Source organism: Dendrobates tinctorius, unplaced genomic scaffold, assembly GCF_039654945.1.
Source record: "Dendrobates tinctorius isolate UK_male_01 unplaced genomic scaffold, ASM3965494v1 ptg000007l, whole genome shotgun sequence".
NCBI lineage: Eukaryota > Metazoa > Chordata > Amphibia > Anura > Dendrobatidae > Dendrobates > Dendrobates tinctorius.
This window is the reverse complement of record NW_027361675.1, coordinates 3,183,463-3,196,221: the sequence shown is the minus strand read 5'-3', so window position 1 is coordinate 3,196,221 and position 12,759 is coordinate 3,183,463. Positions and strand designations below refer to the sequence as shown.

Genomic DNA, 12,759 nt, shown 5'->3' with positions numbered 1-12,759 from the left:
TTGCTTTCTCCCCATCACCTCCATCATTGCCTTCTCCATCACCCCATCATTGCCTTCTCCCCATCACCCCCATCATTGCCTTCTCCATCACCCCCATTTTTGTCTTCTGCCCATCACCCCATCATTGCCTTCTCCCCATCATCCCCATCGTTGCCTTCTCTCCATCACCGCCATTATTGCCTTCTCCCCATCACCCCCCATTATTGCCTTCTCCCCATCACCCCCATTATTGCATTCTCCCCATCACCCCCATCATTGCCTTCTCCCCATCACACCCATCATTGCCTTCTCCTCCACCTACACACACAGACACACACAGCACCATCCACCTCTCTGCACATTCCCCCGCCGTGCTATGCATGCACGCCACACACCACTCTCATCTCTACACACACACACAACACATGTACATACAAAAAAACACACACACACAGCACCTCTCACCTGTCTGCATGTTCTCACGCAGTCAGAGCATCACCGCCTCTGGCTGCTTCCTCTCTCTGGCACAGCCGGCCGCTGAATGATGATGTCAGAAACAGGAAGCGCAGGCGCCGGGCAGGAAGCAGGACGGATCCCTGCAGCTCTGCTCCGCTGCTATTTTCTCTTGTAGGCAGCAGAGCTGCAGGATCTCTCTCTGCTCGCGGCACATGAGGGCAATCTGGCCAGGGGCACCCCGGAGCCTCAGGCCTGGAGGAGCTGGCCAGATTGCCCTCATTATTAACCGCCCTGCTGGGGCCCCCTGGAGCCTGTGGGCCCCAGTGCAGCCACACTGGTTGAACCGGCGGTATGTTCGCCCATGAAGAGAACATTAGGAAAGTTCTTCCTTCTAATTATTGTGTCTTAGGGCTCTTGGTGAACAGAATCATTTTGCTGTGTGTGCTGTTGTGCAAGAACACATGTAGCCATTGCTACAATTTTTGTTATTTTTGTGTTATGTATATTATTGTTATAAATGGATCATTAGAGTCTTCCCATCATTTGTGCATCTTTGAACTTATAAAACCATCTTTTATCTCAGTATGGTGGCCTGGACATTCATTAAACAGATATCACTCACCCATGAAACAATGCTGTACAATATTTATGGCATGTTTCCTACTTGAGGCTCAGTTTAATAGCTTTTCCAAGTCATTCCTCAGGGGACATTCAGAACGTCACAGATTCAGAATGTCAACAAGTTCAGTGCTTTGTGGTGTAGCACATTGATTCATGTTAGGGGTAAAGTGTCCCTTTGTGAAATGCACAGGCACATTAGGGCAGAACTTTGACCTGCTTCACATAGGAGTGCCTATGGAATTTATTGCCTCTGCACACATAGACCATCATGCGTTAATGTTTAGCTAACAAAAGGGATATCTCAGTGTATGTGTCTCATGAGAGATCTGGAGCTGTTTGTTATGCGTTTGCTTTTTTTTCAATAATGAAAGCAAGTTTCTCTGCATGACACTTTGTTTTTGCGTTTTTGGGAGCTTCGTATCGAAGCGGAGAAAACATGTTCTGACACCTTTTTTCATCTTTGTATTTCATATCAGACCCTGTTAGGCAGACCTCCTGCTGATGTTTGTCAGTATTATTTAGAAGAACTGCAGGCATATCTTCTCTCTTCATTCCATGATATCTACAGTACACTTTCTTTTAGATAGACTCTCCCTTCACGATGTAAGCACACCCCAAGCATTTTATTAATTAATCTAAATATGTTAACATATGTGTCAGCAAACAAGTCCTCCATGTATTTTTTATAACTTTCATATGTTGAGATGTAAAGGTCTAGTAATTAGAGATGATCAAATCTTTAAAATATCAAGTTGATCAGCTTTGTCGAATTCTCTGCAAAAATTCAATTCTAATTGAATCAATCCTCAACAAATAACAGGTGTTAATAGCCCTGTAAAGGGCCTGTTACACTAAGCGATATCGCTAGCAATATCGCTATAATGTCACTGGTTTTGTGACGCAGCAGCGATATTGCTAGCGATATCGCTATGTGTGATACTTACCTCCGACCGGCCCCCCCGCTGATTATCGCTGATCGCGCGAGAACGTCCTTGGCCGTTTCTCATCGGCCGCTTCCTGCTGGGTTTCCTGCCATGGCAACGAGCGACGCGTGGACATGGCGGGAGGATGTCTTCATCGCCTCGTCTGACAGGTAAGTAGCGACCCCCAACCGCTGCTATGTCGCTGGTGAGATCTGCCTATTTGGCAGCTCACTAGCAACCACTTAGCGATGCACCAGCGATCCTGACCGGGTCATATCATGGTCGGGATTGTTGGTGCATCGCTAAGTGTAACGGTACCCTTAGAGTCTAAGATCTCAAAGACTGTTCTTGCCCCTGCTCCAGTTTGCTGACTCAGACATCATTGGAGTCAGGGAACAGGGTATCTGCCATTGAAAGGTCACAGTCCAGGTACAACTGAACCTGGCTGCTCATGGTTCGGGAGCCCTGACTAAGTTCGTTAGGTTGGAGCAGTGACTGATGAACTACCTGGTCCATCATGTCCTATATTCTTTAATCACTGCAGTCAGCTTGGCTACTTGTAGTCCTAGCACTGGCACAGGCTGGGCATCGGTGACTCTGTAAGCAAAGGGGTTTCTTGCTCGGATGGGCAATCAGAACGCATCTATTCAGTGAAATCTTTAGGTATGTCAATCCGAGAGGAAAAACTAGAAATGACACATCTGATTATTTCTGTTCTAACTTTATGTTCACCAATAAAAAAATATAACTGAGACTGAGGGGTTTTTTTTAGCTGCACTGGTCATAAGAAAGCATAGGCTCTCTGCTGTAACCTGGACATTTAAATCGCTTGCCAAGCTTGGGCTATTTTGCCGTTTCACCATATTGACCCTTAAAAGGTAACAGGATTACCACTCACAAATGCAGATTATGTAAAAATTACGTTTTCCTTCTTGAATGATAAAGTGGCATGAAGAAACCATGGTATGATACACAGCGATTAAAGTGAAATCATGGTTAATCTCAATGCAGGATCATAAGCGGTAACTGCTATAATAAAGAAACCTTAAAGGGATCTACTTATTAAATTAGGTTTTTGTGTTGCATTTATTGTATTTTTTTTGTTTTTCATATGATGATCTTTAATTGAAAAAATAACAATCTTACAATCTTCATCCTGGTTATTGAGGCTTTTTTGGATTTATACTTCTTGTCCATCCAGGAAGAGTTTTCAGTAGGTTCCATATTAACAGAAACAGGATTACAATGACAGGTAACACGACTAAACACAGCAAATAACACAGGATCCACCTTTCAAAATAGGTGATGTCACAGCTTACTCTGCTCCACTTCCCTTCACAGTGACCTTTGCATAGTTTCTTTAGATGTTTCAATACAAAAGGTGTTTTTAAACTCTGCTCACTGTGGCTTTGTACATGTGTTGTTTCCTGAAACAACAGGAAGTTAGAGTCTAAAAAGTCTTCAATGACCAGTGTGAAAATTGCAAGATTTCTATTTTATTAAGACACATTGTTTTATAGAGCAAACCTTGCCAAAAAATGCATTTAACACAAAAAAAAACTGGTTTAACCAATAGGTCGTTTTTTGATGAAAAATTCTTTTTAAGGGACAGGTTTTGAACTTTTATTTCTGGTCAAGTTATTTTTGTATTTGCACAGCAGAGAAGAGCACATGAAAATAATTCATAGAATAAAATTATGTTTACTTTATAAAAAATGTTTTCTTTCTTTTTATTTAGATCCAAGTCATAAGCTTCGGTACGGAGCAAAACTGGGACTCGCTGGAAGTCTTTGATGGAGGAGATAACACAGCCACCATGCTGGGGAGTTTTTCAGGTACTTTACGAAAAATTAATACATTATAATTGATGATACTTGATATTTTACTTCTTCTCCTTTACTTCAATCTATTGACTTATCAGGTGATATGTGCTTTCATAACTTGCTATACTATTAACAGGGTCTGTTACCAGATTTCACAATATAAACTACATACATTATTAAATGTGTATGTAGTTCTCTGACGGAACTGATCAATCATTATCAAAATTCTCCATTCTAAGGTAAAATCTTTATTCAGTGAAAACAGACTGTCCCATTACTGACATATACAATTCTAAGTACATAAAGGAGGGATGAGCTCTGCTTCTATCTCCTCCCTTCTGTTTAGACAGAATCCTATCATTACCAGCTGCCATCTCCTATCTCAGTAATGTGAAAATATGTCTTCACTGAATACAGATTCTACCTCAGTATTGAGAATTTTGATAATGGCTAATCTGTCCTGACAGAGAAAGAAGCAGATTTCTCAGATAAAATATATTACAAAGTTTATTATTTTCATGTGTACTATTGATTTATTAAATAAAAAGTAAGTAATGGGTGCAGAAATTGTGCAAAAAAGTTGGAACATCAGGACCTCACCAAAAGCTCATTGTGGCAATGTGGCCTAGGGCTGCATTTTCACAATGAGATTTTGGTAAGTTTTTTATGTGGTAGATTTTCTGCCCCATTTTTGCACACATTAAGTAAAATGGGTTACTTGCATTTTTTTTCAAATATACATTATAAAATATTCACCAAATCACATCTTGAGCACATATCCAAGGGTGCCTATTCCTCAGTGTCACTTTTTTACAGGTTGAAAAATAATTATATAGTGCCTCTGATGAGAAAGAATGCAGCATGTGTCAGCTGTATAATATATCAAACACCCTGCAGACAGCACTGATCGTATTCGTTTAGCCTCCTACATGCTGCGGTTAATAGTTACTGTGGCATCTATATTGTTAATAGAGTGGGAACTACCACTTTAATTTTATTATAAAACTATAAATCTGAAGAAGCTGTAATTGCACTGGTCCAAAGAATGTAGCTCTGTTATCGCATGGTGACCAGCATAAAAAATAAATACGAAAAAAGAAAAAACATTTGAATGTTTGTTCATTCTGCCTCCTAAATATCATTAAAAGGCTTGTTCACATTTGTCCTGTGCTCTATGCTGATCACTTACATCGAGGTTTCGGACAAAAGCCACCAAAAATATGATTTAGATTAATGTTAGGGTGCTCAAAATATGGTGAAATAATTATTTTTAGTGTGCAAAAGTAGCTGATTTCAGAGGAAGGTTCCATCTGACTCCCAATTTGGGCAATTTAGACAGCCAACCCTACGCAAGTGCTCAGTATAGAGCACAGGATAAATGTGAACCTAGTCTTAAGAGTGATCAAGAAACATTATCTATCCCGAAATTGCCTAAATAAAAATGGCAAGTTATATTGTGAAATGCAATTCCCCACTCAGTTCCATCTCATGTCAATGGAAAAATAGGGGTTTTCAAGGTTACTGGTAGTACAAAGGCTCTGGAAAAACGACATGGGTCAGGAGCACTGTATAATATACCCACTGCTCCTGTGCCATGTCATTTTCCCAGAGGCTTTGTGATACCAGTAACCTATATACAGGGGAGGAAATAAGTATTAAACATGTCACCAATTTTCTCAGTAAATATATTTCTAACCATGCTATTCACATGAAAATCTCAGCAGATGTCGGTAACAACCCATCCAATCCACACAGGCAAAGAAATCAAAGCATACATTGTACATATATTATGTGTAGCAATGACACAGGGAAAAAATATTGAACACATGATGAAAGAGAAGTGCAAAAAGTCATGGAAAGTCATGAAACCAGCTGAAATCTATGAGTAATTATAAAGCAATCCTGCCACTTAGGGAAAAATGATATCAGCAGGTTCAACTTATGGTTTAAGAAAAGGTGGCTCATTACTAAGGTGCCACACAAGAAACATCTCATGATGGATTAAACTGGTGAGCTGTCTCAAGACCTTTGCAACCTTATTGTTGAAAAACATGCTGATGTCATTGGTTATAGAAGAATTTCTAAACTACTGAAGGTGCCAATGAGCGCTATTAGGGCAATAATACAGAAGTGGAAAGAACATGATTTCACCATAAACTTGTGCTTCCCGAAAGAATATATACAGAGGAGTGAAAAGAATGATCAGAAAAGTTGTCCTGTTTGTGTTGGAACAACAAAAAAGACAGAGGAAAAAAGGCAAATTGTACAGAATTTCATACAATACTCCAAAAATGGGCTGGACAAAACTGTTAGCACCTTTTCAAAATTGTTATAGAATCATAGTGTTGGAAGGGACCTCAAAGGTCATCTGGTCCAACCCCTGCTCAGTGCAGTATTCACTAAATCATCCCAGACAGGTGTCTGTCCAGCCTCTATTTAAAGACTTCCATTGAACGAGAACTCACCACCTCTTGTGGTATTCTGTTCCACTCATTGATCACCCTGTCAAAAAGTTTTTTCTAATATCTAATCTGTATCTCCTCACATTCATTTTCATCCCATTGCTTCTAGTCTTTCCTTGTGCAAATGAGAATAAAGCTGATCCTTTTACAGTGTGACAGCCCTTGAGATATTTGTAGACAGCTAGTAAAGCCCCCGTTACACTTAACAATGTCCCAGCGATCCCACCAACGATCCAACATGATGGGATCGCTGGGACATCGTTAGACAGCCCCAGCGATCAGGACCAGCAACGCTGGACACTGGTTTCTAATGTAGACGTCGGGTATCCAGGAGCCGCGGCTCCTGGATACTCGCTGTTTACCTTGGAAACCGGCGTACACGCTGGTTTCCAAGGTAAACATCGGGTATCTAAGAGTCGCGCGGCTCCTGGATACCCGCTGTTTACCTTGGAAACCGGCGTACACGCTGGTTTCCAAGGTAAACATCAGGTATCTAAGAGCCGCATGACTCCTGGATACCCAATGTTTACATTAGAAACCAGCGTCACTGATCGCTGGTCTCTCGCTGCCACACGCAGCAATGCGCGCTGGCCAGCAGGAGACCAGCGATCAAAAAACGGCCCTGGCCGATGCTGCACGATCAACGATATCCAGCAGGGTGGCCAGTCACTGACCCCCGTAACACACAGCGCTCTCACTGGCGAGATCGCTGATGTGTCACAAAATCAGCGATCTTGCTAGCGAGATCGCTGTGTGTGACGGGGCCTTAAGGCTCCTTTCAGTCTTCTCTTTTGCAAGCTAAACATTCACGAATCCTCTAACCGTTCCTAATAGGACATTGTTGTTCATAAACAGCTTTTTTTCAAGCATATGATGCTCATTCCTACTGACCTGTGGCAAGTTACAAGTGTGGGCTATATGAAAATCGTAAGTGAAACCAGATAAAAAGGAGAGAAATTGACACAATTTTTGAATTGTATTTCTGTGAGTACCACACTAAGCACAGAGAACAAAAAGAAAAGAAGAGAATTATCTGAGTACTTCAAAACCAATATTGTTGAAAAATATCAATAAATTGAAGGTTACAAGTCCATCTTCAGAGATCTTGATATTCCTTTGTCCATGGTGCACAACATAATCAAGAAGTTTACAACACATGGCATTGTATCTTATCTCTCTGGATGTGGACGACAAAGAAAAATTGAAGACAGATTGCAACGCAGGGTAGTCTGGATGGTGGATAGTCAGCACCAATCAAGTTCCAAATAAATTCAAGCTGTCTTGCATGCTCAGGGTGCATCAGTATTAGAGCCAAATTATCGGAGGAAATTTGAATAAAATGAAATGCTATTGCAGGAGGCCCAGGAGGCCCCCTTTTCTGACACAGATATAAAAAAGCTAGACTGCTGTTTGCCAAAATATACATGAGTAATCCAAAATCCTTACGGGAAAGCGTCTTGGGACAGATGAGACCAAGATAGAGCTTTTTGGTAAAATACATCATTCTACTGTTTACCGAAAATGCAATAAGGCCTTCAATGAAAACAACACAGTACCTAGAGTAAAATATGGTGGAGGTTCAAAGATGTTTTGGGGTTTATTTGCTGCCTCTGGCACGGAGTGCCTTGACTGTGTGCAAGACATTGACATCTGAATACCATTGAACACCTGTGCAGAGATCTTAAAATTGCTGTTGGGAGAAGGCACCCTTAAAATGTGAGTGACCTGGAGCTTTTTGAAAAAAAGTTTTTTCCAAAATTCCAGTTGAGAGGTGTAAGAAGCTTGAGGATGGTTATATATCTATCCCAATATATATATATTTTGCCCTGAAAATGTGTTTGTACCCCATGAACTTTTCCACATATTTTTATAACCACAAACTTAAATGTATTTTCTTGGTATTTTTTGTAAGATATCAACTGAAAGTATCTGCCCCTTGTACCCTGATAACGACTAAATAAAATCATGAGACCAATTTTCTCTAGAAGTCACATTAGTAAATTGAGTCCACCTGTGTATAAGTTATTTTCAGTATAACTGCAGCTGTTGTGTGGAAGCCTCAGAGGTTTGTTTGAGAGCATTAGGGATGAAACCACATCATGAAAACTGAGGCACACACCAAACAAGTCAGGGATAAAATTGTGGATGGCATAAGTGCAAACCTTCCATGACACGGTTATCCACCTCAACTGACATCCCAAGCAAGAATAGCACTGATTAGACACAGCCAAGAGGTCCATGGTCACTCTAGTGAAGCAACAAATTCACAGGTGGGAGAATCTTTCCACAGGATAACTATTAGGGTGCAGTCACACTGGTGACGAATCTCTCATGCGAGAGAATCAGGCTGATTATGCAAACGACACTTGGTTCAAATTCTGTCAGAGTTTTATCTGAGTGTGATCTGATTTTCTCACATGAGAGAATTGCATCACAGGTGCAGAGAAGCTGACAAACTTAATTTCTGTATTGTCTTTGTGAGCGTACATCGGACTGCACTTGATTAACATCCGACTGTATTCTGATGTTTCACACACACCCATAGACTTGAATGAGTGAGTGCGATCCGATTATCGGATGCCAAATCCACATGAAAAAGTAATTGCAGATCTGCACTACCCAATGATATAACATTGGGCCGAGTGCTAGCCGATAAAATACAGCGCTTGGCCATGTTATACAGAAGTGTGAGCGTATCCTTAGTCGCTTACTCCACAAATCTGGCCTTTTTGGAAAAGTGACAAGAAGAAAGTCATTTTTGAAAGCAAGCAATTAGAAGTCTTGTTTTCGGTTAGCAAAAAGCCATGTAGGGGACACAACTAGCATGTGGAAACAGGTGCTCTGTTCAGATAGGACCAAAGTAGAATTTTTTGTGCCAAATTCAAAATGTTATATGTAGCAGAAAACTAACACTGCACATCACTCTGAAAACACCATCCCCACTGTCAAACATGGTGATGGCAGCATCATACAGTGGGGATGCTTTTTTCAGCAGGGACAGTGGAGCTGGTCAGAGTTGATGAGAAGATGGATGGTGCTAAATACAGGGCAATCCTAGAGGAAAACTTGTTAGACGCTGCAAAAGACTTGAGACTAGGGCGTAGATTCACCTTCCAGTAGGACAATGACCCTAAACATACAGAGAGCTACAATGGAACTGTTTAGATCAAAACATATTAATGTGTTTGAATGGCCCAGTCACAGTCCAGACCTAAATCCCATTGAAAATATGTGGAAAGACTTAAATTGTTGTTCACAGATGTTCTCCATCCAATCTCACTTAGCCAGAGCTAGTTTGGAAAAAATAATGGGCACAACTTCCAGCTTCTGGAAGTTCAAAGCCGGTAGAGACATACCCCAAAAGACTCGCAGTAGTAATTGCAGTGAAAGGTGGTCCTACAAAGCATTGCCTCAGGGAGGCTGAAAGCAATTGTAAGTCACAATTTTCAGATTTCGATTTTTAAAATAATTTGAAATACATAAATATATATATATATATATATATATATATATATATACACACACTGTATATCACTATATATGTAGATGTGTGTGTATGTATCTACTGTATATATACTTTATATACTGGAGCACTGTATAGGTACATCATAGACAGTATATATTATACAGTGCTCTTGAGCCTGCATTAGTGACACAGCTCTGTCCTCTGATCCAAGGGAATGCAGCCATTTCACCCATTGGTCATGCTACGTAAGAACAATTTTTTAAGGGGCTGCAAGAAAATATACAAATAAATGTATATACCAATTTATTAATAGTCATATGATGACCTGGTAAAAAGTAGACACAGTCTGTGAGCATTATAGGCTCCAGGTCACAATGAACATTATTTCGCAGTCATAATAATAGTAATATTACTATGTATATTTTATCTATAGTACCTCTGATTCTGTAATATACAGCTGCAGATAAAGCAAAGGATGATGCCGCACATGATGAGAAATCTATTCTGTCTTCCCACCGACTGCATATTTAAGCGGTAAATACTCTGGCTCTGTGATAGCAGCAATAACCTTTGCTTAATCTTGTAGGACAGTGACAAAAATGCAACTTCAATATCTAAAGCAGTATACAAATAGTATTTGCTGTCAGGAATTGAGTGTATTTTTGTTTGGCTTTAGGAACCACAGTACCGGCATTGCTGAACAGCACGTCAAACCATCTCTACCTGCATTTCTTCTCTGATATCAGTGTGTCTGCAGCCGGCTTTCATCTGGAATATAAAAGTAAGATTTCATTTTGTGAGCCAATTGTATCTTCTTAAAGGAGTTTTTCAGTGTTTTGAGAAAATCAGCCATGAGGAAGACATGGTAAGCAATAGAGAAGTGATATATAACCTTTATTCCCCCATGTTGGTCCCCATTGGTACCAGCTTACCTCCTGCAGCGATGACATGAGCTCATTAGTGATGCTGGCATACAGAACACAGGATATGATCACTGGGGCCCGTGATTAGCTACAGTGATTTTTTTTCTTTTTCACGTGCAATTTTCCTATAAACTTGGAAAATTTACTTCAATTTACACATACCCTACTCTGTGAATCATATTCAACATTACAGTGCAAAACCTATGGAATATTAGTTTTAGTCTAAAATTGCCATTCAAAATGCTAAAATGTGCAGTTTATTACAACTGAAATACAAGAAATACTTAATATACCCATATTTATTATCACAGCGTTAAGTAGTTAAAGGGGCTTTCCAATACACTGATATCTATCCTATCACTAGAATAAGTCGTCACTCGTCAATATAAGATTGGTGGGGGTCTGACACCGGGCACCCCCACCAATCAGCTGCTAGCAGCTCTGGTATACAGTGTATGTTTATGGAACACCACAGCTTAATTACACTCACTAGTGGCCACTCTTGGTACTGCATGCAAATTAAAGGTGCTGATCTGCAATGCATGAGAATGACCACTAAATGGTATGTGGAGCTGAAGTTTACCACTGCATACATTTTTTACATTCACCTTCAGTTAGAGTTGGTAACAGCTGATCGGTGGGTTTGTTGAGTGTCGAACCCCCACCACTGACATTGAAGACCTCCAATTGGAAAGCTGAATAAATACAAGCATAAATCAATTTATAATATAATACATAGGTAATTAGTAAATCATCTACCATGCCCCCCTTGTTATTCTAGAGTTAACAGTCTATGTCTAAATAAACATGTTTTCATATACCGTATATGCTATATACGACACTGTCCTATGTGTTCGCCCATTTGTGTATAGTGTACACCACTGTTAACTTCCAGTTGGCCGGATATTATGGTACATGTTTAGGGAATTCATAGGATCTGTGAATCCATAGTAAGCTTATTAAAGATGGTTAAAGAGGACCTATATCCTGGTCAGAAGTGATTATTTCGGCTTTAATTGTATTCCCTCTGCTCCTCTAGTCAATTTTTACTCAAAAAGGGAATACTCAGGAGAAAAATATTTTACCCTTCTGTAGAAAATACTTTACACAACTGCTGTATGTAATAAGCACAATTCGTCCTATACTCCAAGCTAAACACGATCAACACTTAGGCCAAATCTTCTATTAGCTTGAATCAATAGATTCTGAATTTGGTGATATCTCAGAACAGGTAGTAGTGGTTAAACTGCTGAGTCTCTACATTGCTAATTAAGTATGATCTTAATGAAAATTGTATAGATTTGCTGAAAAGCAATTTAGCAATGCAAACTAATGGCTGTTAACTTATTACCGGGCAGAGTAATGCCTAAATGTCCAGCCTAAAATGATTACTCAGACAATCCTAATATAATATAGGAAAAGGAAAATGTATACAAAATGTGAATAGACATAAAATATCCATGGACAGTCATGATGACATTGCCCGATATTTAGTAGCTTATTAGCATATATTAGTATTGATTCATATCACGCAAGTTGTAATCAAAAAGTGTAAAGCCTTATAGATGCTGTATAGTACAGGATGTATTATGGCCATTATTTGCTACAACCTGAAAGAGGTACACACAAATTTGTAAATAATCCCCTACCCATAGTATAGGGGATAATTTCCCAATGACGAGGCGTTCCAACTGCTAGGATCCCCCCATGATCCCAAGAACTGGGGCTCTGAAAAGTCCCATGTGAATGAAACAGTGGTTGCTCATGTGTGACACTTTTCCATTCATTCTTTATGGAAATTCCAGAAATAGCTGAGCGCTGTGCAAGACTGGTCTTTGGCACTCCCATAATAATGAATGGAGCTACTACGATCATGATCAACCAAAACTCTATTCACACAGGGCTTTTGAGAGTCCTGGTTCTCGCAATCGGTGAAGGTAGAGGATACCTTCCAAATTTGAGGTTACCCCTTGTAGGAGTTTCTCACTCAGGTTTGATGGGAGGAAAACAGGAGGCTTGCTCCTTTAAAAGTTCATGGGTTTATTGCTTCATAAACCCAGAAGCAAAAACAGAAAACAAACAGCCATTAGATCAGGCAAACAAAAA

At 40.0% G+C, this 12,759-nt stretch overlaps 1 protein-coding gene and 1 long non-coding RNA gene across 2 annotated transcripts in view; one reads left to right on the top strand and one right to left on the bottom strand.

Annotated features, from left to right (window-relative positions):
* Positions 1 to 12,759, top strand: part of CSMD2 (CUB and Sushi multiple domains 2) — a 1,542,159-nt gene that overhangs the window by 1,344,329 nt on the left and 185,071 nt on the right. The window contains exons 36-37 of the mRNA XM_073571899.1: positions 3,718 to 3,814; positions 10,407 to 10,511. Of these exons, the coding sequence (XP_073428000.1) occupies positions 3,718 to 3,814; positions 10,407 to 10,511 (202 nt within the window). The remainder of the gene's footprint in view (positions 1 to 3,717; positions 3,815 to 10,406; positions 10,512 to 12,759) is intronic.
* Positions 10,362 to 12,759, bottom strand: part of LOC141086141 (uncharacterized) — an 86,718-nt gene continuing 84,320 nt past the window's right edge. Inside the window, exon 5 of the long non-coding RNA XR_012231521.1 lies at positions 10,362 to 10,498. This is a non-coding gene — a long non-coding RNA (uncharacterized lncRNA). The remainder of the gene's footprint in view (positions 10,499 to 12,759) is intronic.